At 43.7% G+C, this 27110-nt stretch overlaps 5 protein-coding genes across 10 annotated transcripts in view; 3 read left to right on the forward strand and 2 right to left on the reverse strand.

Moving 5' to 3' along the window:
• The window catches only part of LOC133158003 (VPS10 domain-containing receptor SorCS1-like), a 59878-nt gene extending 57748 nt beyond the window's left edge, over positions 1-2130 (reverse strand). The window contains exons 1-2 of one of the 2 annotated variants that reach the window (XM_061284761.1): positions 1989-2130; positions 308-388 (exon numbers count right to left, since the gene is read on the reverse strand). The gene's annotated coding sequence lies outside the window, so the exon portion shown is untranslated. Of the gene's footprint in view, positions 1-307; positions 389-760; positions 877-1988 lie in introns of those variants that run through there. The other variant, XM_061284762.1, reaches the window with a different exon arrangement.
• Positions 2036-10494, forward strand: add3b (adducin 3 (gamma) b). The gene is made up of 14 exons (XM_061284764.1): positions 2036-2224; positions 3123-3267; positions 4744-4895; positions 5300-5380; positions 5612-5761; positions 5914-6057; positions 6399-6497; positions 6572-6745; positions 7187-7447; positions 8276-8392; positions 8512-8601; positions 8669-8792; positions 9201-9296; positions 9399-10494. The coding sequence occupies exons 1-14, from the start codon at positions 2036-2038 to the stop codon at positions 9623-9625; spliced, it is 2049 nt and encodes a 682-aa protein (XP_061140748.1). The 3' UTR covers positions 9626-10494.
• On the reverse strand, positions 5023-21235 carry smndc1 (survival motor neuron domain containing 1). 5 transcript variants are annotated; one of them, XR_009715118.1, is made up of 16 exons: positions 21081-21235; positions 20598-20717; positions 20149-20291; positions 19607-19771; positions 19371-19524; positions 19039-19189; positions 18746-18818; positions 18513-18587; positions 18416-18443; positions 16260-16581; positions 15904-15967; positions 15079-15230; positions 14607-14787; positions 9360-9577; positions 7466-7554; positions 5023-6429 (listed from the first exon to the last, which is right to left on the reverse strand). XR_009715118.1 is itself a non-coding variant. In XM_061284769.1 (7 exons), the coding sequence occupies exons 2-6, from the start codon at positions 20715-20717 to the stop codon at positions 19052-19054; spliced, it is 720 nt and encodes a 239-aa protein (XP_061140753.1). In that variant the 5' UTR covers positions 21081-21235; the 3' UTR covers positions 18615-18818; positions 19039-19051. The 5 variants fall into 5 exon arrangements, 2 of the variants coding, with proteins under 2 accessions (XP_061140753.1, XP_061140752.1); XR_009715117.1 differs by having other exon boundaries at positions 18746-18893; XR_009715116.1 differs by having other exon boundaries at positions 18746-19189.
• On the forward strand, positions 12762-18276 carry LOC133158007 (max-interacting protein 1-like). Its single transcript, XM_061284767.1, has 5 exons — positions 12762-13120; positions 14099-14204; positions 14415-14444; positions 15143-15257; positions 16291-18276. Exons 1-5 carry the CDS (start codon positions 12892-12894, stop codon positions 16705-16707), a joined length of 897 nt encoding a protein of 298 aa, XP_061140751.1. The 5' UTR covers positions 12762-12891; the 3' UTR covers positions 16708-18276.
• A 544-nt stretch (positions 21236-21779) lies between the features above and the next one.
• On the forward strand, positions 21780-24483 carry LOC133158006 (alpha-2A adrenergic receptor-like). The gene has a single exon (XM_061284766.1). It carries the CDS (start codon positions 22115-22117, stop codon positions 23207-23209), a length of 1095 nt encoding a protein of 364 aa, XP_061140750.1. The 5' UTR covers positions 21780-22114; the 3' UTR covers positions 23210-24483.
• The last annotated feature ends 2627 nt before the right edge of the window (positions 24484-27110 follow it).

Raw genomic sequence — 27110 nt, forward strand, 5'->3', positions numbered from 1 at the left:
AACAGTCAAGTGAGTGCACGCCGTGGTTCCTAACAAGGACGCCATGTAGTTAACCGTGACTTTCATTCTGATGAACCATTATTTTCTCCGGTGACTTGTTTTTGTTTGTCAAACAAACAATGTGAGCAATGTGTCAGGTAATCTGTGCAGGCAGTCATCTGGTAAATAAATAGGCCAGAGATAGAAATAAGATAACCGTGGCAACACTGCTCTTGAAATTAATAGACACCCAATTAATAAATTGCATTGCAATTATTCCAAACCCATGTTACATAGATGAAGTCAAAGAATAATTAATGGAACATACCAGGCCGCTGCATTATGTAGACGTGTTTCTCACACTGGCATCAAGAGCTTCAGTGGGACCACCACCAGATCCAAAATGGTGCTGTGGTGAAATAAATACATATATTATTACATGCGAACTAGCATCATTTGAAATATTAGCAACTACCTACTTTCCCTGTCCCCTTTCTGCTGTTTCGGTACAAGTTACCAAGGAAACTGCATTGTAAACAATGAACATTATTAAAGTGTTTTTCACTGGACTAACATAAATTCAAAATCAGTCTGTACTTGAGGAAAGAAAGTGCGTACTTTTCCCCTGCTTGCGAGTCAGTGATAACATTAGCTCTGCTTATTTGTGTGATGAGGAGGCGGGGAGTCAATGAATCACACGAACAGATGGAGGGAAGAACTTATTCTTCGTGAAAAGGGCTTAAAAACAGCAAGAACTGGGAGCTAGTACGACTTTGTATACCTCGTTTGTGGACGGGGAAGTGGCGTGTCCGCCATGTTTGTGCGGGTTCCGAGGAGGCCTCGTGGGTGGATGAAGTCAAGTCACGTGGTCACTTTTTCTTTTCTTTTTTTTCCCCAATCCACAACCACCCACCCACAACCTCAAGCACCGACCTCCCCTCCGCTCCTCCCCTCCTCTCGGTCTCTCCGTTACGCGCGGCCGCCGCTCGCTTCCTTCTGGATCAAGTAGTGCGCGCAATGTATCCACAACAGGACTAAAATCCACTCGGCTTACTTTTATACATATTTTTGGAGCGTCTTCTTTTTTTGGGGGGGTAGGGGAAGAATTTGACTCCGCGCCGTCCGGAGAACTCGAGGTAACTTTTTGGGAAAGTGGCGGTGGGTTAGTTTTTTTCTTTTTTTTTTTTAACGATGACTTCACAGTGATTCTACTCATAAACATTAACGAGTTGAGTTTTATTCGGACACAAAACGTCGCTAAAGGTACACAGATTTTGATTTGGCTTGAGGAACTACTTCATGCGTCGTGGTTGTGATGTGTGTATTAATGTGTCCCTCCACCCCCACGTCCAGGTAGCCCTAAAGGTGCTAACTGCTATTCAAACTAACTCCTTTAAAAAAAAAAAAAAAAAAGACCCCCTTTTGTTTACTGTTAACGACCCTTGGCTTAAGAATGCAGAGAGCTTCTTCCCCCACTCTATTTGTGTAGAGGGGGGAAAAAAGTGATGGAGTGTTGAGAAATCCATGGGAAAGTATCATCACTTCCATTTGGTGCTGCTCTAACTTTTAGCAAGCAAAACATGTTTTGAATGAGAATGAAAATATGCATAAATTAATCCATACTTTTTGCTATCTAGCGGAACATCATCCACTTTTTCTGCCTGTCACTATATGTCGCCGGCATAGATAGTTCCACAAAAATAGAAAGTGAGGGAGTGGTTAGCACATCCATCTCAGTTCTAAGGTCGAGGGTTTGAATCCAGGCTTCCTCTGTGAAATTTGCATGCGACCCATATCTAGATTGGTTAGTCATAGATACGTAATTAATCATTTTCTAACAAATTATGCGAAAGCGGATGATTTCCTGCAGCACACCCGATGATCTCTCACTGCACACTAATGTGGTTGCGAAATATTGGTTTAAATCCCAGTCATTACATGAGTCACCATTGTGCCTGTTGCCTTGACAGCCTGAATGTAAAAAAAGTGCTGTGGGGTTTTTTGTGTACCATTGTCAGATTCAAGAGGAAGCGTAGGCGGCAGGCGCTGCTGGAGGATGAGCCTGGTGGAGGTGAGGCAGTTAGCGGGCTCGCTGACCCTGTCCCTGTCCAGCAATGACTCCAAGGAACGCTGCTGCGAGAGCGACCCGGACAGCCTCCGCGGCCGGGCCATGTCTCCGGACTTGAGGCAGGACTTCAACATGATGGAGCAAAGGAAGAGGGTCACCCACATCCTGCAGAGTCCAGTATGTAGAAAAAGTCAGGAAAAGCCTGCTAGACCATCTGTATTTTATTTGAGGTTTATCAGATAGTCGCAGCTGCGTGTTTGAATCTGAATGGTTCATTTTGAACACGCACACACACTTCTACTATAATATGCAACTACATTTTTATTGTAATTTGGAGAGTGCCACCATATTATACTAACGAGAGTGTCTATGAGTTTCATCTTAAAGTCATCAAAATATTACTCACTCCTTCAGTATGTTGCAGTGCACGAGTCATTCAAAACTAAGTATTGATATCCGTGTATTAACATAATTTTAGATTTGGCTCTATTAGATTAGGCGTGTTACCCAAAAGTCGATTGGTCATATTTGGCCTGCAAGACTATTTCATCCAGCCTGCTGTTCAATTTTAAAAAATTGAGCAGGTTTTTTATTTTTTCCCCAGAGTGCCCAAGTGATAAATCAATGTACAATAAAAAGCTAAAATGCATCATAAGAATCAATTCTTAAATGTCCTATTGGGTTCTGTGATAGAAAAAGAAGCCAAGCAGCTCAGTTCAAGGAGGCACAATGAGCACATGCCAGCCGAGTGCACAGAAATAAGTCCAGCCCACACTCCTCTGCAATTGCATAACGGCCCCCAACAAGTGGAACTTATCACATCGCCATGGTTACGGGGCTCGGATGAAACAGAATGCTGGCACTGGGCTGACTAACATAGCGCGGCTCGGAAGGTCGCGGCACCCCTGGGAAGCGAGAAAGTCCAAGTCGAGCTTAAATAACAGCACCGTCGCCCCCGAGGCGCTCGCACAAAAAGGTTTTCTAGATTTGTGGCTTGGAATAAGAAGGGCGTAGAAATGAGCCGCGGGGATTAAAGAGTTCCATCACGGTGTAATAACTCCTATTTGGTTTGCAGGTGTTCAAAGATGAGTTGGAAGGCCTGATTCAGGACCAGATGACCAAAGGCAACAACCCCACAGGTCTCCTGGCCCTGAGGCAGATAGCTGACCTGCTCATGGCCGGCACGGTGGGAGGGGCCGGGCCTTTGACGTCACCCATCAGTGAGTGTTCTTGTACGAGCCGGATGAATCTTCTTGTCGGCCTGAAACAGCAGAAAAGTTGTGGAGGGCATTGTCAACGCTTCCCGTTAAGCAACCCGCATGACCGCTCGAGCGAGTGAATCGCAGCCGATTGGAATGCTAATTATATTAGCTTAACTTCTGGACCTGGCAATTGCAGGCCGCTTTTTATTGACTTATTCTGGAAGAAGTTCGAATGTCAGCATCTTTACAAACTAGTCATGGTGTCAATAATGCATCCAGTTCTTGGACTTGATTTTGTCTTAAAGCAGTGGTCCCTAAACTTGGTATTGGGTCACACAGATATATATTTGAATTTTCTTTTTTTTTTTTTTTTTTACAGTAAAACAATTACACACATTGAATATTCAAATACAATAAATAATTCATTTTCATTACAAATTGCATTAGTAACATTTGCCACTTCTACTTTTCACATCCTCGTATGCACATGTGTGCACCACACTGCCCCTAGAGGCCAAATACTACATTGACGCCATTAATCCGAGCAAAAGAAATATCAAGGCCCGGCAAGCTTCCCCTTCTTAACTGTCTCCTGAAGCCTAACTGATTGCAAGAAAATCACTCGCAGAAATAACCACTACTAGTCTACCCGCGTTTCATTTTCCGCTCAATTCATTAGCCAAGTCCCTCAATAATCATGACGAACACAGACGGTTATCGTGATTGAATTTCCAAGTATATAGTTTTCTTTTAAATTCATTAACATGATCCCAAGAGCGGCTAACATCCATCTGCTGCTCTCGCTACAGCACAAGCAGTTGAGATGTGTTTTACTTGACTTGCACTCAAAGGCCCTGAAGACGACTCATCCTTTTAATGTTCCTCAAGAGAGCAGCTCCATTTGACGTTGTTTTTAATACACACACGTAGCCAGCACTCCATACAAAAACACACACATGCACCGTTCAAATCCAAAGGCAGGAACTCTGAGATGGGGTTGGAGCAACAATTTGAAGTTCAAATGCATTTCAGTCAAACTGCCATCCATATTGTTTTCTGGATTTTTTTCTTTTTAAATGGATATATCTTTGTTTTCCTAGTGAGTGACTCCCTCAACTCTGCCCCCTCCCCCCCCCTTTTTTTTTCTTGCCTGCAGGCCTCCTGTCTTAGGTTCCAGCTGGGATCACCTTGTTTATCTTCAAATTAAACGCCTTAATGTTCGCAAAATGGCTGTGAAGTCAAACCGAGCTTTGCCCTTTTTAAAAAGCTTAAGCGGCTGTAAGAGATGCCATCGTTAAATGTCCTTATACGGCCGCGCCGTCCCAAATATCCTCGCCGGGAATTTTCAGAAAGTCTTTTTTAAGGTTCAGATGCTCCCCGAGGGAGGCTTTAACTTTATCAGCGGTGAAGGCAAAGCCTGTAAACATCCTTGTTATGTCTGAAAGTGTAGTTAAATGCAAACTCCTTACAGGATGATGTGTTGTCCCGTCGCAGGCTTGGGAACGGTGTCCCCCATCAACGACTTGTACGCCGCCGAGACGCCATCCTTCGCCAAAGGCGAGAAGCCGAGCCGCTGCAAGCTTGCCGGCCTCTACAGGCTGGTTGACCTTTTTAGCTGGGCTCGTTGCACCGGCGCCTACATCACCGTGAGTGTTGACAACCCGTGCACGTCTTTCCGTCTTCATGAGCTCCGCCCCGGAGGCTCAAAGGGAGATGCGGCATTCTTTTGTGTGTGAGCTTCCCTAAAGAAAACTCCCGGGGACACAGTAACACACAAGATGATGTGTGGCCATCGATGACAATACATTACATGACTAATACGCTTTTTTTTTTTTTTATCATATTCATCATTCACAAAAGGTCCTGTCTCATGAGTATGCAAAGAAATATAGCAACATTACCCAAATAACATTTCTGAGCTCATACCCCCCCCCCCCCCCCCCCCCTAAGAAATAATGAACGCTTGCTGAATTTCAAACGCTTTGCCGCATAATCTTAACCCGAATAAGGTCAGTGGTTTTAATTGAAGCCGTGTTTCTTTTCATCGCAGGTGCGTGTCAACAAAGAGCAGGATCATGTTCTGATCAGTCCGAGAGGTCTGTCCTTTGCCGAGGTCACTGCAGCAACGTTGGTGAGTGAATCTCGTTTCTATTTAGGGCTTTGACTAAATCATTGAATATTTTATACTCGGTAAGCTATTGCCATACTGGTGAGCTCTCACCGGACATTTCATTAGTTACCTATGTGAAGTAACAGGAAATTTGGACTAGAGCTGCATTATAAATTCTGCCTTCATAATATTATTAAAGGGAAATTGTTTTGCTTCCTCCGGTGTTTTAATAATCTGTCATTTTGGTTTCAGGTGAAAGTGAACATGATCGGCGACGTAGTGGACCAGGGCTCGACCGACTTGGGCATCGACCACTTTGGATTCGCTCCTCACGCCGCCATCTACGCCATGCGCCCCGACTTGAAATGCATCATCCACATCCACACGCCCGCTACGGCCGCCGTGAGCTAAGCTGCCGTTTTAAAGGCTCGCCGCGATTCTCTTGAACGCAGTTTTTGCCGTAAACTTGAAAGCCAGGCTGTAAAAGTCACAGCGTGCGGCATTTTTATATGCGACGGCACAAACGTGTCTCTGTCTTTTATTTTTGTCAACAGGTGTCCTCCATGAAGTGTGGAATACTGCCCATTTCCCAGGAGGCCTTGCTCCTTGGAGACGTGAGCTGCTTCGGTTACCATGGCAGCCTGGCTAATAAAGAGGAGAAGGTGGAGTTTCAGAAAGCTCTGGGCCCGACTGCCAAGGTACTGTCAAGTTGAAAGAGTCCATTAGTGAAGGGGGCTTTTTCACAGCTTTCAACAGCTACCTTACCTTTCCAGTCCAGTCACACCAAGTACACCTGCACCAGTTAATGACATCTATTCCAAACAGCTCCAGCCACAATTCCACCTCTTGGCGCCATCATTTTTCATTCAGTCCTTACTAATGCAAAATGGAAATACTAAAGGTGTCATAGGAAGTGAAGAAAATGATTTCAGATATTTCTCATAATAGTACAAAAATTATACCAAAGTACCTAACACACCCTGATGTCTATTTTGAAGTACTGCATTTGTGTTGAACGAATTCTTCTTGTATTTTCCAGGTGATGATCCTAAGGAACCACGGGCTGCTTGCTTTGGGAGAAACCATAGAAGAAGCTTTCCACTACATGTACCACTCGCAGCAAGCGTGCGAAATCCAGGTACGTCCAGCGACATTGTCACGGTACAGTGAAGGACAGGAGTTGTCTTATGTATTCGTCGGGCTTGCATTTAGGTGCAGGCATTGGCTTGCTCGGGCGGCGCGGACAACCTGCTGCTCCTGGACAAGGAGAAGTTCAAACCTCTCACGCAGGGAGCGGCCGCCGCCGGGGTGCCCGTCAGCAACGACTTCAAGTGGAAAGTGGGAGAGGCCGAGTTCGAGTCTCTGATGAGGATGCTGGACAACCTTGTGAGTGACGCTTTCACCGGGCCGGCTATATTTAATCCCGTCTAATACTAGCTACCATCAGCACCGGCGTGCTGCTGATGGACAGCCGAGGCGGTTGAGCGGGTTGCAACCGAGCCAGACGTCCGCCCACCCTCGCGGATGACGAGCCTAACAGCGGGTGGAAGCAGCTGTGCTGTGTGACCTCACAGATTTAGCGAGGCCCGTTTCAGCAGGGCATGTAGTGACACTCTTGCGCCAAAAACGTAGATGTCCCCTGATCTCGTTCAAGCTACATATTTGGAATATTTTCACTCCCGCACGTTTACATTAGATTTGTCAGCAAAAGTACTTTTCTATGTTACTGTACATGCAGTGTTCAAATATTTAGACGTGACGGCAGTGTGACTTGGGTGGCCAAGCTATTTGCATTTGAGGGAAGGTTCAACTTCCTTTTCTCCACAGGGATATAGAACAGGCCACTCGTACCGAAACCCCATCGTCCGCGAAAAGCCCCGATCCAAGAACGACGTGGAAATCCCCGCCACGGTGTCGGCGATTATGTCGGACGAGGAGGGCGAAGCGGCGGGCCTGAGTAGCCCCTTTAAGTTCACGGCGCAGAAGCAGCAGCGGGAGCGGACGCGCTGGCTCACCTCGCCCAACAGTTACTTGAGGGTCAACGTGCCCGAACGCTCGCCCAGCGGAGACGTCAGCCCCAAAACCATGGTACGTTGACTTACTGACCTTTTCATGAGGAGCACAGTGAAGGAGTGGGTAGCACGTCTGCCTCACAGGCGAAGTGGTTCTGGGTTCAAGTCTTGGCTCAGAGCTCCCTGTGTGGAGATTGCATATTGAAGACAGATTACTCATAAATAATGGAAGTATATTTTATTTATTAATATACATGTACTTCACAGCGAGCAACTACAAAGTGCTTCACATATACTATCAGATACAAACATTTCACCTTTTTAATCTCATGTGCATTTGGGAGATTGAAGTAAAAAGCAAGTCAGCAGACTGCACTGACATAACAGGACAACGAAATGACTTCAACACGGAGGAGCTAGAGAATTGCAAATGTCAAGATGCGAGAGAAAACAAAGGCAGACAAAGGTGTGAATGTTGTGTAGAATTGGCTGCCAACCAGTACATTGTGTTTGCTCCCCCTCACCCTAAAGTCTGCAGAATAGATTCCAGCTCCCAGAAACTCTCAACATGGAAGGCTTGATAATAATCCAAAGGCTGAGGTCTTTTAGATTAGACTGACATCTTGTGGATAACTAGAAAATTGCTTCCTGTACACACTGAACAGCTTGACAGAAAACTTCAGATAAACAAGCTGTCAAAGCGACACACGTGTGAAATATTTCGAGTTTTCAATGAACCTAAACATGCGTGTTTTGGATGTGGCAGGAAACTGGAGAAGCTCTCAAGGCCACAGAAAGCCTTGAGCCAAGTTTCACTCCAGCTCTGAGCCAGACATGTAAACCACAACATATCTAAGTTACCAAAAAAAAAAAAAAACATTAAAATCATTTGCTTGTTTCTTAGTGGATGAAGTCATCAGAACCAGGCAAAAGCATGGGCACCCCGATTAAGATCGAAGACCCTAACCAGTTTGTGCCCCTCAACACTGACCCAACAGAAGTGTTGCACAAGAGGAACCGGGTCAGTCGCTGTTATTCTTTATTATCCTTTATTCCATTTATACTGTTCAAATTAACATTCCAATTCTTTTCAATTGGGAAATTTGATTTGACATACAATAAATCCTACTTTTAATTCAGATAAAAGAGCAGCACAGAGGCGACCTGATGACGTCAGGTCCCAAGTCCCATTTACTGGCGGGCATTGTTGTGGACACCATCCCGGGACCAGTGAGTGCACATTTCTTTTAATGTTGTCGCTTTGTGACGGATCAATCAATGACCAATCCTCGTGCAGGCTTTCATCATGGAGGACGAGGAGCACACTCGCTCCCTTCCACCTAACCCTTTCAACCATCTGACAGAGGAGGTACTGGAAGAGTACAAGACCCTGGTGCAGCGAAAGCAACTAGGCCAAGACGGTATTGAGAAAAGCCCACGTAAAAATGTCCTCCTGCTGTGTTTTTCCACTTCAAAGTCTGAGCGCACACAAGGAAGGCCTCGTTGCCGAGGTTTATATGCGCTTCAATCCATTTACAACAGAAGTGCCCAAACTTTCTTCTCAAGTTTCAAGAACATCATTTGTTAGAGGGGGGGAAAAAAGACCTTCACGACAGGTCATTTTTAATCTGGATTTAAAAGCATTTAAACTCGAGCTCTACTTCTGGTGTTCCATTTTTTGAGCAGCATAACAGCTAAATGCTGATGCACCGTGTTTGCTTTGAACTTTGGGCTCCAATAATTGACCTGAGTGTGACCCTTGACCCTTTGGGATTGTAATGATAAGCGATCTGAATGTAATTAATACGCAGTTAACGTGCTCTTTCCAGAAGACGAAGATGCAACGGATGCGGACGAGATGACCACGTTTGATGGCTCCACAATCTCACTCTCACTTTCTCCCATCATGACACCATCCAAGTTCGGTAGGCACTCAAAGGCGTTTTACGGTGTGTCTGAATGTATGAGAACTGAAGATTTAATTTTACCTTCTTTTTTTTCCTGACTGCGTTGCACCCCTCCAACAGACACGATACCCAACGGGAAGGACCATTTGTCCGATCCGGAAGAGGACCTGACCCTGGAGGTTTCCAAGCTGAGCGTGAGCGCTTCGGAATCTCTGGAAATCTCCATGAGCGCCAAAGACGAGACCCCGGAATGTCAGAGCAAGAAGAAGAAGAAGAACAAGTTCCGCACGCCTTCCTTCCTGAAGAAAAGCAAGAAGAAGGAGAAAGGTCAGGTGTCGGCACATTAATGACAAACAAAACTCGGTCGTGCGAATGAGGGATGGAAACCAGCCGAGATTTGAGTGCTTGTTTTTGTTTTGATGAATTGGCATTGGAGAGACAAACTTGCAAAGCTCTGAAGATGTTCCCTTTTGCACAAATCCCTCGTATGAATGTATGGAAACGAGCACAGCCGTCGTAATAGTGGCCGCTAATGCATCACAGTCAACGGACGAAAAAACAAGTACGATTTGTATCTTTAAGACCTTCTTGATTATAATCTCGTGTTGCTTTGCAGCGGGGGGGTGGGGAACCTTCAATCCAAAAAATATTGCCGGTTCATTCGTGTAAAACGAATCATTTCAAGTTCTAACATTGAACCCAGAAATACGGTTTCTAGGAAAAAGGTTCCCCAGCCCGCCACTTGCTGCTCTCGCCATTACATAATTGTGTACTTTTGTGAAATGAAGTTTGCCAACGTTTACCCACTAACACTTGTTCTTAAAAAAAACATGCTGTGAGAAATTTTATGGAAGTAATAATTGTCATATGCTGCTTATTTTTGTTCTGACGAAACTTAACAAAGCAATGAGGCTTTTCTTGTTGTTTGCAGTTTACAATGTGAATGTGCCGACCCAAAGGGAGCGAGGTGTTTTGTAAATACATTTTTGTTACACTAAAACTATGAAAAGGTTCCAAATGTGACAGTACAATCTTAATACAATATGTCGTTTTAACAATTTGTATTCTTTTTGTTTTTATATTCACATGTTCTGAGCAGGCACTGTTGTTTCTTTGTGTGCGTACATTTTGACAAGATCATACCACTTTTTGAAATGTATTTGTTGCCGGTAAAGATACAAACACATCCAGTATGAAATAAAGCTTTCTACTACTACTTTAAAGTTTATTTCAGTCATCTTAACCCCTCCCCGCCCCCCCCAAAGTATAAAGCCGCTCTGAAACTAGTGCCGAGTTATAACTGGCCGTGTGAACCCGCTGCCTTGATAGGAAAGCCTCGTTGTCATGGTAATTCAACTGAGAGGGGTCGGCAGAGACAAAGAAGGGATTTGGTGTCTCCAACAGGTGTTCCATTTGGGGGAGGCGAGGGTCTTCATACCCCCCACCCCTTCATGTCGATGCACAAAATGACATAAGAGAAGAGGCGACATGACGCAATTCAAAGGCAGAACGTCTGCTTTATGATCGCCAGTTTCTGAGATGCTTGATTTTGTGGTTAAAAAGAAAGTTGGGGGACACTTGGAGAAGACAAAAGCTGTGTGGGGAGCAGGTGACATGTCTGGACATTCGGGAGGGAAGGGGACGGACGGGGGAGGAGAGCAAACGCCGTCGTGACCTCGGGACAAAGTGCAGCCATTGTCTCCCGACGGCAAGATAACGTCTGGTGAGCAGCAGTAGATGCATCAAGGCTACTGTTTTATAGGGTGGATATAAAAAGTCTACACACCCCTGTCCCATAGCATGGTTTTGGTTCTATTAAAAGAGAGACCAATTACCTATACAATTCAATAGAAAAAAAAAATCAAGAGTGGAATAAATATATAAAAGATAGAAGATATAAAATAGAGATAAGGTGGTAGCATAAGTGTGCACACCCTCTGTTCATACCTGTTAACTCATGTTAGATAAAAAATGAAATTCAAAACTCGTACAGCAGAGCGCAAATTTGATTTTCCCTTGACGGATTCTAATCAGTATAATAAATAAATGAGATGACCTGGCTCGTCGGCCCAATTTAAAAAACAAATGTGGTCTTGGAGCACAAATATCCGCCTAACCCTATCACTGACATAATGGAGGTTAACTGCAGGTGTAATCTGCAGACTTGCACTTGCTGCCCGGCTGTAAGATTACGCTGATGCGGAAAACGAGCACTAGCATCGATAAACATTCATCAGGGATAGGCATAAATTTGAGTCACATGTGAGTTATACCGTGACACGTCTCCATGTTTGCATTTGTTTCACAGCTGTCCAAGACAGGAGACTGAAACGGATTAATGGGTCTCCATTCATTTCAATGAGGCGAGTTTTCAGAAGTCTGACAAGCAACCAAAGTCAACCCCCCCCCCCCCCCACACACACACACACAGTCTTTGACTTTGCCTCGTGTGTGACAGTCAAGCCACTGTTGTAATCCTCCACTATTTCAGATTACTCCACTTGGGGTCACATTCTACACCCATGCTGCGACAGGCAGCACACAGACCCAACCAGCCGCCTAGTACAAGACCCACCCCCTTTGCTACCCACAACTGCCCAGCACCCCCACCCTTCAGGGAGGGTGTCACTCTCTCACAGGCGTCCGTTACAGGGCGGGCCACATCTGCAGCAGGCCGGCCATCTGCACCTATTGTCTGGCCGGGACCACCACGCATGGCTGGCCTTGTAAAGACTCCCAGAGACAGGACCCCCCCCCCGCACGCAGTCTCCTGTCTCCTGTCCTCCCTCAGCTTCACGGCCAGCAAAAAGATGACTTCTTAATCACCACCCGAGTGTTTAGCAAAGACACAAGGAAGGCCTGTTCAAAGTTAGTTGCTTTGCAATTAAAGGCAAAGGTGACGGGTTCGACGTAGACGCTGCATGGTGTTTAAGTGCTTTTTGATTAGCATGAGAATGGGGGGGGGGGTCACCCATGACAGCTTGTGAAATGAACCAAAAGTGAAGAATGCTGTCAGTGAGTCAGCATGAAAATGAATTTCTGATGTTCTAGTAGGGTTCTCCTGAAATATTGTTTTTGCAGTTTTGTGCTGACACTGATAATTGTTATTTGGAAATGTTTTATGTTACATTCAACTGGATAATCTATTTTTATTTTTTCAATAGAAAAGATGCCCATTCCCAATTGACATGCAGAGCTTACAGGTTACATAATTTATTTATTTTTAACTAGTCAATACACGAGTGTCTAACAAAGGCAAGTGTACGAGCGCTTAGCCAGGATATCAAAGGTAATAGAATAAAAGCTTCAACCACTTCCGGCCAACACTATGTTTGGGGATAAATAAAATAAAAATGATACTAATTAATAAATTAATCCGTCAGCTCGCCTCGCTTTCTGCAGCATTGATCATGAGATGTGTTCTGTGGCCCAGTTGACAATGGATGCGGCGTGCACGCGTTTAGTGGGAGGGATTATCCACCAAGTAGGGCAAGTGGCTGAGGCTAAGGACTGCAATTCCATCCAGCCTCAGTCATCCGCTCAGTGCACACACGAACGACGAGCCAGGGGCCGACTCTTCGTCCCCGTCCATACAAAGAAGACCTCATCCGAAATGGTGAAGTACGTGGGACAACAACCCCAGGACAACGAGCGGAAAAAGCAGGAGCTAGTGTCGGAGCGCGGTGCGTTCACGGACCCGCGGGATTCGGGAGACGTGTCCGACTGCTCGCTGGGCGACGCGTCGGACGCCAAGTGTTCCGCCATGGACACGTTCATGAAGAACGTACAAGTGTTGCTCGACGCCGCGCACTACATCGAGAGCGTGGATAAGAACAGCGGAAGTAAGTGGAATATACGGGAGACACGACTGTGTGCGTGCCCTAAACGCGTCTCGGTCGGATCCGAGGGCAGACAACAAAAGACGCGACGCGCACGACAACACAACATAACCTTTTCTTTTTCCACGGTGCCTTCTTCTTGTGGGAGTAATAGCACACGTCATAAATAAATCACACTGGAAATGGTGCTAATTTCAGAGATAATGCGTCGCTCATGATCCAATTTGGTGCGTCTTTATTTGCAATCTGCCCCCATTTTAAACCGCAGGACACGAGCAAAAACGCACGAAGCGCACGTTTTAATATTCATGCATACACGCATGTTAAAAATATCCTTTTATATCTTTTTTTTATTTACATGCATGTGAAATACGACACCAAATGCCCCTTTTTATTAATTAACTATGTCGGTTCATCTGCTCCACCTATGTGTGGAGGTGTAAAAACACGAGACAAAACCCAATAATTTCCCAATGCTAAAATAACGTATTGTTACGTGCTTATTATCAATTATAAATGCCGGTTATTACTTTCAGGGCCGAGCTACCTTCTATGTATGTGTTATTCACATGGTTTCCACATGGAACATATTGCAGCCTTCTGATTGGCCTCGCACTCTTGTTCTCCACAGCCTCTTGGCCAATCAGATGTGAGTTCAACCGTGACGTTGACAGGCTACCGGAAAAAAGCATTATGGGATTTGTATGATTTCCCGCAGCGGCACAGAAAAGAATATAATATAAATACATGTATATTTTTGCATTTCTATTGACCAGTACATTTCAAATTAATGTCAATATAAAACATTTACTAACCTGTTAGAATTTAAACTTGCTGAGAATTTAGGTCAGGACACACATGCTAATGCCATTAGATAACTATGAAGGTGGTGGATATGTGCCAGACTGAGTTATATGAACTTGTAAACTAAAGTCTCATCATACGTTCTATTTTTTTTTTTTTTTTTTGTCCTCTACACAGAATGCGAGCATGGTTATGCTTCGACGTATCCTGCCAATGATCTGGCACTCCCACAGAAACATCGTAAATTCAACAAGAACAGGAAATTGGACAATATTCACAATAGGTGGGGGGTCAATAAACAGTGTACTGTTTTATAGTTTTTCATCAGCCAATTTTAAAAACAGTAATGTTATGTATTAAGTCATACATTATGCTGTATTATTTTCTACATTCTATTTAACATAAAAGTGCTTTCATTTCAGATAGCTATATTTCAGTTTTCTCTATCTTTGCCCATCATGGTTTACATATTTGTAATTTGTAATCATTGCAGGTCAGCCCACAATGAACTGGAAAAGAATAGGTGAGCATTGCAAGATTAAAGAGATTTTTATCTATGAATTTAGTTATTTTTTTCCATTGAGGTGCAATCAAAACATGTTTCTGCATACTTTTCATGCCAAATGATCACTGCAATGATTACATCCTTAACAAGGAGATTGCAGCACATAGCTTTTCAATTCACCTTTAATGAGGCGTAGCCTTTAGCGACGTGTTCACGCTGCCTTGCTTAGCAAGTGACACAGTTCCTGGAGGACTTGCAGACATTTCCCCAGTCAGCAAATGTGAAGCATCTGTTTCCAGACAACAAGACTCCTTCCTGAATCAGAGCCTCCTCCCTCTGCTGTGGGATGAGGCCACCGTAGCTGGGAGCGGACGACAAATGTCAGGATGCGTTTGTATCCAAAATTAAATGGCCTGTTAATGTTTGCTAAACAAATTAAGCATGGAGGGGGGGGGGGGGGTTGCTTTGAGAAAGATGACATAACAGTTTGACCTATATATATACAATACTACAATTATTCTTTAGGCAGTATGCGTTTTGGGTACCAGATTTTTACCTCATTTTGGCAACACAAGGCGGAAATCTGATTGGACAAAATTGTATATATTAATGGTATATTTTTAAACACTGCTGTGTCTAATATTTTGGTTACCTTATTTAGCTGCATCCGTGAAGGAGAAATTAACTTCCCGCTTGTGCGTTTCCTCCCGCCGCAGACGAGCGCATCTCCGTCTGTGCTTGGAAAGGTTGAAGTCGCTCATCCCTCTGGGACCAGACTGCAGTCGGCACACCACGCTGGGACTCCTCAACAAGGCCAAAGTGCACATCAAGGTGTGGTGGTGGTCTAGTAGTGGTGCAGTTGAATTGTGTTGAACACAAATGTTCAATTGGTGCAAATTGTTTCCGGGCTGATTAACTTCTCCATCCTTTGTATTCCAAAGTCATGAATGAGTGAACTTGAAGCACTTAAATCGCTACATAGTTGCCATTCATTCATTTATCTATGGCATTGTTATGTGTTAGGATTAAGCTAACGGGGCCTGCGTATTGTTGTATTAAGACCAAAGGCACGGCCAACCACCAATGTCGCGATGACACGATGATAAAAGACACGCATATACAATGTCCAACTGCAAGGAACATTCCATTTTTCCTCATTTGAGAAATGTGTGGCTTGCTTAGACAAGTTTATCCTAGCTGCTCACTGAAGAATTTCCCATGACCTTCCTGTTGTACACTCTTGCGTTCATGGCAAGTAAGTGCATCATCAGCGGGTACTTGGGGATGTTTAATATCTGATTTCCTGTTTTTATTTTTGCATTGTGGGGGGTTGAAACTTTTGTTTGCACAACAATGAGGGCACAAAAGGTTGCGTAAGACGCCATTCATTGTGTGGCGTGTCTACTTTTCTGGGGATGACATTGGGGGGGGCAGGGTTTGTGGTTAGTGTGGGTATTGCGTGTACATTATGAACTACCTCCGGAGGTCAACAGATGACTGCAGTCCGGGAAATGCGGTTCTGATGTGGTTTTAGGTGGAAACTGGAGCAGGTACAAACAGAAGAGAACAAAACAAACACACGGTGTTATTTCAGATTCAGGAAACGGCTCGGAAAGTTCTATAGTACGCATTGACAACAAATCCCAATCTGAAAATGCAATTGTAGCATATTTTAATATACCACTAAATGCACATGAGCACCCTCTAGTGATAAAACAAAGAATCACTGGATTACATTATATTGACTCCAACACATTTGTTGTATTTAACTTTTGAGTGTGGTACAATAGATGGGTAGAGATGATCTCATTCTCACACATTCCTTCCGCTCACCTCACACCTTCTCCTGATTTTCCCCTTGTAGAAACTAGAGGAGGCGGACCGGAGGAGTCAGCACCAGCTGGACACCCTGGAGCGGGAGCAGAGATACTTGCAGAGGCAGCTGGCCCAGCTCCAGACGCTCGGCGAAAGAGACCGCGTCCGCACGGACAGCCTAGGCTCCCCCACCGACTCGGACCGCTACGAATCGGACAGAGGTTGGGCTGCGGTTGTTGCCGACGGCAAAGGCGGCCTCCTTCGACATGTGTGGGTCACGGTGGTTTTGTGTGCGTTTGCAGAGGAGATCGAAGTGGACGTGGAGTGCACCGACTTCTCCCTAGTAGAAATGGACAGCGTCAGTAGCGGCGGGGCCAGCGACCTGGACGACCAGAGCAGCCGGCAGAGCTCGGCCAGCGACGAGGGCTACTCTACCTGCAGCCTCAAAGTGGCCTTCTCTGCTTGAGGTCCGCTGCACTGTGCTCCCCCCTAACCCCAAACACTACTCTCTTATGGCTTTAACCAGGGGTGGGGAACCTACGGCACACGCGGGACAGAATCGAATTCAGTACAATTCCCTCTAACACGGTTCACTTTTTGCAGCTTCACAGACAAAAATATTGCTTTCCACGTAAAAGCAGAGATTTTAAATGTCTTATTTAGATGAAAAGCAAACGAGTCCGAGGATTTTAATAATTTTATGTTAAACAATGGCTCAAAATTGTTACCGCAATCAAAAAATCAATGATCACATTCATCGACATTGATTCATTTCAACCACTAAAGAACATGTAGAAATTGTTAAATAATTGAGGGGATTGCTTAAGTGCTTTCGCAATCAAGTTTGCTGCTATTTTTGCTGGCACCAAGCTTTCGTAAATCGGGCCCAAGGACTCAAAATGGTCCCCAACACAAAAAAAAGGTTCCCCACCCCTGACTTGAACAATCACCAGCCTGCAGCTCCACAAACATGTCCACCTAAGAACCAGCCTTAAGCTTGACTCCAACCTAAACCTGAATGTCTGTTGTCCCGTGAACAGCCACAATCAAAAAGAAAGGCACTCAAAGGGTACAAGTCAAACCTTCAATCAAATCAATCCTCTTCAAAACCAGCAAAAAAGGCCACAAATACCAGCTTGACATTTGCTCCATTTGCCTTTAAAAAAAAAAAAAATCAGCAACTTAAAAACAAGTCGTGACCCTTTTACTTTCACATCAGCATTCCAAAATCTGATTTTAGTTAACAGAGCCACAGATTCAAATCTACACACATTAGTTGTTCTAATTTATTTTGCATAGTATTTATTATGTTTGTTATATTTAATTGTGCTGCAGCTTTTGTGGTGGAAAGATATCTGAAAATGACTTGACCTCCCTCCCCTTGAAATGCATCAGTGTGAGAACCTGTTCTATTTATTTTAACCCCCATTTAGAAAGTAATAAGCTAGCCGGTACTTGTCCCGCCGGCAAAAGGTGAAAAAGCAATAATGCATTTTATTTTTAACATTGCTTTTGTCCGTCCATGAGCTCTAATGTCTAAGACTGGTGATTTTAGCAACAAAAAAGAAAAAGTAAATGATTTTCCAAAGCTACAGTGCATGTGTTGAATGTTATAATGAAAAAAAAAAAAATGTCTGTAGCATGAACAAAACACTTAATTTTTTTTTAGTCCACATTGAAAAATTGACTGTTATGTCATCCATCATTGCACTGTTCCAAACCATCAACTACAATAACGTTGCCCATTTCTCTCCCCGCTAGTGACTCCATCAGCACCAAATTGTGTCTTAATGTGAGTGTTTGACTCTTGCACAAGTCCCTGCTCACCCAACCCACCCAACGTGTTTGGGGAAATGTAGAAAATGCACTATAAAATTAATAATTGTGCTTGGGGGAAGCACAGCCCTGATGTTTTCTAGTGCTTGATTAGGTTTTAATGGTTTTTTTTTGCAAAATATGCTGCTGGTGCCCTGCTGATACTTTGTTACGGTTCCTAACGACGCTCCCTGGAATCCTAATAAATTTCTTCCACCAACATGTGAACCCATTATGTGTTTAACTTGAGCAGTTTTCTGTGCCGCTTATCACATAGAGTGTCCTATAAAATCTTGTAGTATTAATTTGATTGGCCCATAAAATTTTCAAAAAATGACAGCTGAAATAGAAATACTCACCGTTAGATGTTTGGGACGAGGCGCATCACTGTAATTCACAAAAGTTTCATTATTTATGTTAGCATTTGTGCAGGTAGTCATATTGTTGTATGGTTACCATCACACCCTAGTTAGGCCATCAGATGCTCACTGACTTGAAGTCTGGCTTGACTCGCTGGCGTTCTCATTGATGCTGGTCCCAATGATAAGAAGGCAGTCATTTATAAAACTCAACAAACGGATGTTTATTTGACTTTTATAAATTACAGAAATCAAAAGATCATCGACACTGTTTTTGATGTTCTTACTCGAAACGAAAAGGAAAAACAAAAAATACAGCCCGACACTTACGGAGCAATTCTCAGAAGTGTTGAGCTTGAGCCAAAGCACCGTGTGTGGAATTAGGGCACAAGCAGCAAACTTCCTGTTGGTACATAGCAAGTGACGCGATTACAAAGCAGGGTGGCTTCCTGTCTAATTTGAACAGCTTTTCTTCTACCTGTACGACATTAAAAAAAAAAAAAAGCATCAAGGCTTCAATTCCGACACGTATATGTAACTCCAACTTTCTTTCATTCATTCATGTCACACAAAATGAACAACACTGTAATATTCAGTATACAACATGGGGGGTGAGTATTTACAGGAGATGCCGGGTCACTGTGGCATTAAATGCCTGACGTTGTATTTGGACGTGTCGTTGTACTGCGTCATGGGCTTGTCTGCGATGCCACACGTGCCCACCCCAACTTTCCCGTTGACGCTTTCTGGAGATGCAAATATGCTTCTCTTCACCTAAGGTAACAAAAAAAAAGACCAAAGACAAAAAGAATGATGGAATTAACAATATGTTGTGGTTAGCGTTTGCAATGGTGTAGGCTTAGATTCTTTGTGGTATTTTGTTCAACAACATCACATCTTGTTTAAGCGAGGGAAGTCGTGAAACTACTTGAAGAAATGATAGGCCTGTGGTCACCTGTCCTTTCTTGTTCTTTGAGTAAGCTTTATTGTTGAACTGTTGCCACTTGGACTTTTGGTCCTCTCTCTCCTGCTCTAATTCCTTCATCCTCAGCACCTTTTTCTGGGCTTTCTTCTTTTTGTATTCTCGCTGCTCGGCGATCTGCTCCTTTCTAGACCCCCGAAGAAAAGAAGAAAATGTAAAAAAGCCACTGCCGCGCAGACTACAGTAGGCAAAGCGCATTACGGTCGTACCTTGATTTGTTCCTGGACAAGCCGAGGTCGTCTTCGAGACGCCTGCGGTCCTCCACCGCTTTGAGGTTCTGCAGGGGGATGATTTCAGCGTTGCCGTAGCCAGTGAAGGTGACAGCGGCTGTGCTGTTCTCGTGGTCGATCTCCTCGATCTCGGCCTCATACACCCTGCAAAAAGCCACGTCTGTAAGCAGGTGAGTACGGTTCGCAGGTGGGCCAAAAAGGAATACTTGAGTGTACATAAACTATGTAAATATTCAGATGAACACTTTCAGAATGCATACTCCTACCTAATATCATTTCTTTTTCTATTCTTTGGTTCTTATAGAACATTCAAATTTCTTGAGATAATGGATTTGAAGGTTATTTTAGCTAAGATAAAATCACCAAAATGACAGATTCGAGGAAATATTCCTCTCTGAGTAAATGAAATTAATGAATGAGGTTTTCGACCATGGGTTTGAAGCACCCGTACATAAAAGGCACATTTCAAACCATAGAAAACTTGGCGCAGGCTTGCTTGCAGCAGTACAGGTGACACTCACTGTCCATCCTGACTCCACACGGACAAACACTTGTCTCCCACTTTCCAGATGTGCCTGATGGGTGCCGGCGCGGCACCATTGACACTGGGGGTGGCGTCTGCAGGCTGCGAGGCCAAGAGGTCCTTGGTCAGGTCAATGACTTCCTGAAGGAGAAATTATATCAGGCGTTGGGTCAGATGTTGTTCCCTAATTGATTACAGTACACACTTTGCTGTGAAAAATGTAATTCCTATTTTTCACATTTAACAATAGCATAATTTTATTCGATTAAAACAATAAAAGGTGCAACATTTTGTTTATATGCTCTGTTAGAGTTTGGGCTATTATAGGCACAGAGACCATTATAAACTCTTTCTGCAGAGGCTCTTTATCCTTCTCACGATATAGTGTAGTTAATGCGGGACTTGACACATTATTGCAATCAATCATTATGATGGACATAAACAAACCTGCAAGTCTTTCTGTAGCTTGAGGAGATCCTCATTTTCTTGGTCGGTGGACAAGGCAACTTCAACCTGCTGTAGCTGAGCTTTGTAGCTGCCGAGCTGCTTCACTAAATCCTCCGACATCTGCGAAAGGGCGCCCAACACACTACATTTGAGTCACTCGCCGTGTGTCAACTAGCTGCGTACGTTAGCACACAGTACGGTGGACGGAAAATAAGCCATTGAGGATCAAATAGACATGGTGTTTCCATTTCGCATAACAACAGCGACTACACAAGGAGCCAAAACTAACAATAAATATTAGCTAAGACGTCATAGTGCTGTAAATAGTTGCTTTGATCTGTTAGCTTCGGCCTTCATTAGCCGACGTTAACACATCGCGCTTGATGCTAATGCTAATGATTTAGCGGCTCGGGAGAAAACGACGGAAAAATGTAGTATAGCGTTCATAATTATAAACACAACGTAGTCCAAAACTAAACTCACCTCTGTATGGTTATGAATGATGTATAAGTTAAGTAAGCATCCAACTTTCGCAGTTTCAATAAAGCAAAAAACAATGCGCTGTTGTCGTCGACCCGTAACAAGCCTGTCAATGAAATCTCGCGATAATTGCGCAAATCTCGATTAAGCTCAAGGACGTCTCCAGTGGCCATGATATCAAACTGCCATAACCGAACACCTGATTGATAGTTCGTCTTTGTTCGAAAATCGAGTCAATTTTAAAATAAAAATAACTCCTTCAACTAAACTAAACGTCCGAACAAGACTAAATTAGTACCCGCAGTCCCAATGCGTGAATGACTGCATGCAAAACAGAGGAAATTCTCATGTTTACAGTCATTTGTGAGTTGGAATTATACATCTTTCCATCAATACCCTAATTTTCGACCACCAAGTCAATATCGTTTTGCAGCTGAATAAATAAAATATTAAAAACTGCTCCGTGTATAATACACAGCACAGTACTAATAAGCACATAGTTAGATTAATGGGGATGGGTGCTTGGCTCCATTTCCAAGATTTTCAATAGATACAATGAACAATGACTTAAATGAATTCTTGACTCACAGAGCTGAATTAACTTGGTAAAGGCAATATTTTTCCAGTAGTATTGGAGCTCATTAGAGTCTCATTCCGGTAACTAAATCTAAATATCAATCCAATACATCAAAATGACTGGCAATGTCATTACTAGTCTTCAGAGCAGCCTCCAGAAGCAGGAGGAGCCCTCCCACCCTCGCTTGTAGCGTCACATGCATGTGGTATAAAAGAGCCCCTTCTCCAGTCTACCACACCTGCTTCAAACATCTGCTTGAACTCCATCTGTGTGCTGAATGATTCATTTCAAGCGTCTATTTTTAAAGCGCTCGGATGCGGAGCCATGGGAACGCTTCCTCTTTTCAACGCAGTAGAATTCCTCGCCTTTTTTTCCCTGACCGGAAGAACTTGAACAACATGACGACTGCTTCCACTGATGCCAAACGCCGCTAATCGACTTCAATCCAATAAAAGTGTCAATGGACTGCCTGAACTTGACCAATAAGACGGCAGTGGCCCGGCACTTGTATGGCGCTCAGACCTCGGTACCTCTCACCCTCCTGGTGGGTGTCCTCATCCTGCTGACCGTCTTCGGCAACGTCATGGTGGTCATCGCCGTGACCACATGCCGTGCCCTCAGAGCCCCCCAGAATTTATTCCTGGTCTCTTTGGCGTGCGCCGACATCCTGGTGGCTACCTCGGTGATGCCCTTCTCCCTGGCCAATGAACTGATGGGTTACTGGTTCTTCGGCAAGGTGTGGTGTGAAATCTACCTGGCGCTGGATGTGTTTTTCTGCACGTCTTCCATCGTCCACCTGTGCGCCATAAGCCTGGACCGATACTGGTCCATCACACGGGCCGTCGAGTACAACTTGAGAAGAACGCCTCGGCGGATCAAATGCACCATCTTGATTGTTTGGGTGCTGGCGGCCATTATCTCCTTCCCGCCGCTGATCACCATGAAGAAGGACAAAGGCCAAGAGGACCGACCCGAATGTAAAATCAACGACGAGAAGTGGTACATTGTTTTCTCCAGCACCGCTTCCTTCTTCGCGCCCTGCGCCATCATGGTCCTGGTCTACGTGAGGATCTACCAGGTGGCCAAACAGAGGACAAGAGCCCCGCCGGGTGAAAGGTCACGAGAAAACGGACCCCCGGAGCGTGAGGACGGAGAGGTGAACGGGGAGCTGGCGGACGAATCATCATCGGACGGCTACGAAGTAACCTTGTGTTCTCTGAAGAAGAGGCGACCCGCCCGGACGGCCGAGTGGGGTCGCGAGAAGCCACAGGCCAACACCAGCCGCTGGAAAGGAAGACAGCGCCGAGAGAGACGCTTCACGTTAGTGCTGGCCGTGGTGGTGGGAGTGTTCGTCCTCTGCTGGCTGCCCTTCTTCTTCACGTACACGCTCACGGCCATGTGCGCCTGCTGCGTGCCCGAGACGCTCTTCAAGATGTTCTTCTGGTTGGGATACTGTAACAGCTCCCTCAACCCGCTCATTTATACCGTTTTCAATAACGACTTCCGCAGGTCCTTTAAAAAGATCCTCTGCAGAAAAACACATGTTGATTTATAAGAGGACACAACTCTGGAATGTGTGTTGAAATTTCAACTCATCGCTACTTATTGTATGTTTCATCCATCACTGTAATTTGTTTAGGTTCTCTGGAACTTGTGACTTAATAGGGAATAAATCCGGAAAAAATATCTGCAACACCAGAAAATCCCAGCAACTCATCCACAATATCTTATCGAAGCTCAAAACCTTCAGGCTTCTGCTAGAAAGCAAAACAAATGTTAAAAAAAAAACACGAGAAGCTCTGACATTTATTTGAGCATATTTAGAAAGCTCCTTTGGGGCTGACTCCCATTTAACAGGAATTGGAATTGGTTCATTTTAAACAGCATCATCTCAGTTACACTACGGTGTGCACACTTACGCAACTACAGTGGTTTGCTTTAAGACATTCGGACAATATCTGCAAAAAAAATTTTTGCCACTCAATTGTCACAGGCATTATTTTTATTTTAGTTTAAATCGTCACGGGCTTTATTTTTTATTTTACTTCAATCTACGCAATAGCAACAAGACTGATGATGGCAAATCTAATTGAAGCCAAGCGATGCCACCCTCACTCCTCACTTGTCTTTCCTAGGCCGGAGATGTTTCGATGAAGGGAAAATTAAAGCTAGGGGCTGCGTGGGCGACCACGGAATCATTGCAGGCAGCTTATCATGAATTATTGCCTTCATATCAAGATGTCATTAAATCCTCCCCTAGAGTCAAACACAAGAAATGGAAATAGGAGTGCCTTCTGCCGATGACACAATTAACTCTCATACACACACACACACACACAAGCTTATCTGTTTGCTACTAACGTCACCTTTTTCACACGTCAACAAATAAACATTTACGATCCCGCAAATCTGAATTAAAGTGAAAAGCGCTTCTCAGTCAAGACGGGGATGATTCCCAGGACTCATGTCGTGGAAATTTTTTGTTTGAGATTCCTGTGGTACGCATGTTTGGACTCAATCTGGTTGAAGGCTTAAAATATGACCGCCATTAGTCACCGCAAACGGTCATCAGTGCCGAATAAATGTCTCGATGTTGGAGTTCCCATGAACAATACAGAGTGAGAAAGATTGCGTTTTGACGTGTTGTACTTCACCCTGGTATGTGAAGCTCATGCATGCTATATATATATGTTGACACGGGAAACAGCTATGATGACACATGTCAAAAGGAATTACATGGTTCATAACAAAAGTCTACACCCCCTCTTTAAAAATAAAAGCTTCATTTGTGATACGAGTGTTATATTTAATACCCAACTGTGATATGTTTTAATAAAATGTCCTAATTGATTGTGTCCGTCTGACTTTATCCGACCGGGTCACAGTGAGCAGTGGAAATTTGCACCCAATAAAAGTAAAAGGTCAGTACATTTATTTTTTTTCTTTTTAGCATCAGTGTGAGGATGGAAACTGGTACGCAATGGTCTCAAACATGTGGCCCGGGGTCCATTTGTGGCCTGCCGAATGACATCCTGCGGTCCTCTACTTGACAAAGTTTAATGTTAGTGCTTTCAAACTTCTCACCGGTACTGATTTTTTTTATAGATTTACATTCCACAGCTCAAGCCCTACTGTCATTTTTCCAGCTGTCTGAAACTAGTGTTCTGTTTCGCCAAATGTTCCTGAAATATGGATGCCTTTCTATTTTATGTTCCTGCCAAGCGGGCTGATTGCGCGTGCATCATAAATTCACACATGTCCACTTTCACTGTGTGCAGATTCAATATGATTTATTCAGAGTGTTTAAGGGCGTCCATAAAGTCACTAAAAACGAGGCCGTTTGCATTTGTTCCCACAATCAGCCGTCTCCACATTCTGCGGTTTGCTCTCGTCCCTTTAAATTTTCTCGTCGTGTCTCTTAAAAGGGCGGCTGAACTTTGAGGGCAATTAAAGATCTCAGACTGCATCCCAGACATGTGGGATGATAAAGGCTGGCTCGCGGTGTCAGACAGAGGCCTCGAGACCATACTAATAAGTTTACATCATAGCCGGAGATGAATAGAGGAGTTTTAATTGAATGTTGGCTCATTCATTATGGATGGAGCTCTCGAGTACACCATACTTCCTCCTGCTCGGGTAATCAACTTTGATTCCACGGGATGAAGGCGGAGTGGCTATCCAACTTTATTTTTCAGCCTTTTAATTTTCTATTTCTTTTTGCTTTCCGTTCCACCGCTGATTGCTTGTTTACTTACTTCAACTATTTGTTTTTCCAAGATGTCAAAATGTGGAAGAAACCCAATTGTGTCAAGACGAAAATGAGTTTAACCCAGTTTACATGTTGGGCTCAGTGATGACATTAATACATGCTGTCATTCTGTGTCATGATTTAATTACGATATTAATTCATGTGTACATATTTGTTCATAAAATAAGGCCATTGGCTTGTGGTTTTGTGTGTGTGTGTGTGTGAGCAGAGCTATCCATTGCAAAACAAACCAAGGTTAAGGACTCGTGGGGGCAAAAGCCACACACATGAAGTGGAAATTACCAAATATAACTCTCGTGTTTATACATGTATGAGAAAGTGAAGCAATCCTTCAGGGATACTCCTTCACACTCGTTTTTTTCCCACTCTTCCCGATAATTATTCCACATTGCTTTTTACTGGCCGAAAGAAGTCGCTGTTGAATTATTCATCGCAAATTCAGTTATAAGAGAAGTCCTACTTAAAATAAAAATTGAGAATTAAAATGAGTTAACAGGAGTAGAAAACGCCGAGTCTCATTTATGGCATCTTATCTTAAGTTTAGTAATATTAAAAAAAAAAAAAAATCCAATATATGCTGCTAATGAGGATCCACAATAACTGGACAGGTGTGACAACCAGTCAAAAAATGTATGTAGCTTCTTATTAATCTGCGTGGCCAATAGACAGCCGGATATCGCCATTGGAGGATAATTGTCAGTGGTAATCAGGAATGGAACAGATGCTAAATGCCTTCCTGCCTTGCTCCAACTTCCTGCCGTCCCTCTTTCTACAAAGCTATTTATATGCCTCATCCAATCAACGATTCATATCCTTCTTCGACTGTTAGCTGCATTCAGTTTGATATCAAATATAAGACACTCGTTGCGTTTCCATTGCCGTCCGTCGCCAGAATGTGGAGATGAACAAAACGTCCATAACATTTAACTTAATTATCGTCACCGGCAACACATCCTGACAGCATCTTATGAAAATCGAAATGACTTACGCCAGCACAATGAAATTGTTTGCTTTGGGATTATGGCTTCATAAATGTTTTTTTATTTGTTTATTTTCCAGGACATGTGCATTGCTTATTGAATCAACAATAGGGACATTTCACGAGCAGTCAACATATTTCCATCTGGCCATATGCGCTAGTAGGCCGCTTTATTGTACTTTGGAGGAAATGGCCACAAAATTCCAGGTGTTAGACGTTCTCATTGGGGAATTATTGGATCTCTTCCATATTCAGACTTCCGTATTAGACAGATGGATGATACTAAATTGCAGAGTATATACGCTTTGGGTTATTGACCTTCAAACTGGAACATATTCAGCGCAGATGATTACGTTTCCAAAAGTAATATAGGGAGTAAGAATCCCAAATTGACAGCAATTGGGGGGGGGGGATCAAAAGATTTGGTTGGTTAATTTCACACTAACTTGATGAGCAAAAAAAAGTAAATTTTACACATCTCCCCTTTAAAGAGATATTTTAAGAGTGCATGATTTCTCTCCTCAGAAACAACACAATAGCACAGTGCAAAGAACCATTGAAGTTATATTGTTTGCTTCAAAGAGTATTTCAATTAGGTAGATTACAAAAGGAACAAGCTCGTATCTGGCAGGAAGAAGGACACATTTCAAAGTAATAGCTTTCCCTAAATTGCAGAAATAATTGAGTTTTCCCGGAATAATCAGTCAC

Source organism: Syngnathus typhle, linkage group LG8, assembly GCF_033458585.1.
Source record: "Syngnathus typhle isolate RoL2023-S1 ecotype Sweden linkage group LG8, RoL_Styp_1.0, whole genome shotgun sequence".
NCBI lineage: Eukaryota > Metazoa > Chordata > Actinopteri > Syngnathiformes > Syngnathidae > Syngnathus > Syngnathus typhle.

Coding starts and splice junctions, on each gene's coding strand:
- LOC133158006 (XM_061284766.1), top strand. CDS start 22,115: ATGGACTGCCTGAACTTGACCAATAAGACGGCAGTGGCCCGGCACTTG.
- add3b (XM_061284764.1), top strand. CDS start 2,036: ATGAGCCTGGTGGAGGTGAGGCAGTTAGCGGGCTCGCTGACCCTGTCC. Junction 3,268..4,743: donor GCCTTTGACGTCACCCATCA/GTGAGTGTTCTT, acceptor GTCCCGTCGCAG/GCTTGGGAACGGTGTCCCCC. Junction 8,602..8,668: donor TGGACACCATCCCGGGACCA/GTGAGTGCACAT, acceptor ATCCTCGTGCAG/GCTTTCATCATGGAGGACGA.
- LOC133158007 (XM_061284767.1), top strand. CDS start 12,892: ATGGTGAAGTACGTGGGACAACAACCCCAGGACAACGAGCGGAAAAAG. Junction 13,121..14,098: donor CGTGGATAAGAACAGCGGAA/GTAAGTGGAATA, acceptor TCCTCTACACAG/AATGCGAGCATGGTTATGCT. Junction 14,205..14,414: donor TTGGACAATATTCACAATAG/GTGGGGGGTCAA, acceptor TAATCATTGCAG/GTCAGCCCACAATGAACTGG.
- smndc1 (XM_061284769.1), bottom strand. CDS start 20,717: ATGTCGGAGGATTTAGTGAAGCAGCTCGGCAGCTACAAAGCTCAGCTA. Junction 20,292..20,597: donor AGCTACAGAAAGACTTGCAG/GTTTGTTTATGT, acceptor TTTCTCCTTCAG/GAAGTCATTGACCTGACCAA. Junction 19,772..20,148: donor GTGTGGAGTCAGGATGGACA/GTGAGTGTCACC, acceptor GGCTTTTTGCAG/GGTGTATGAGGCCGAGATCG.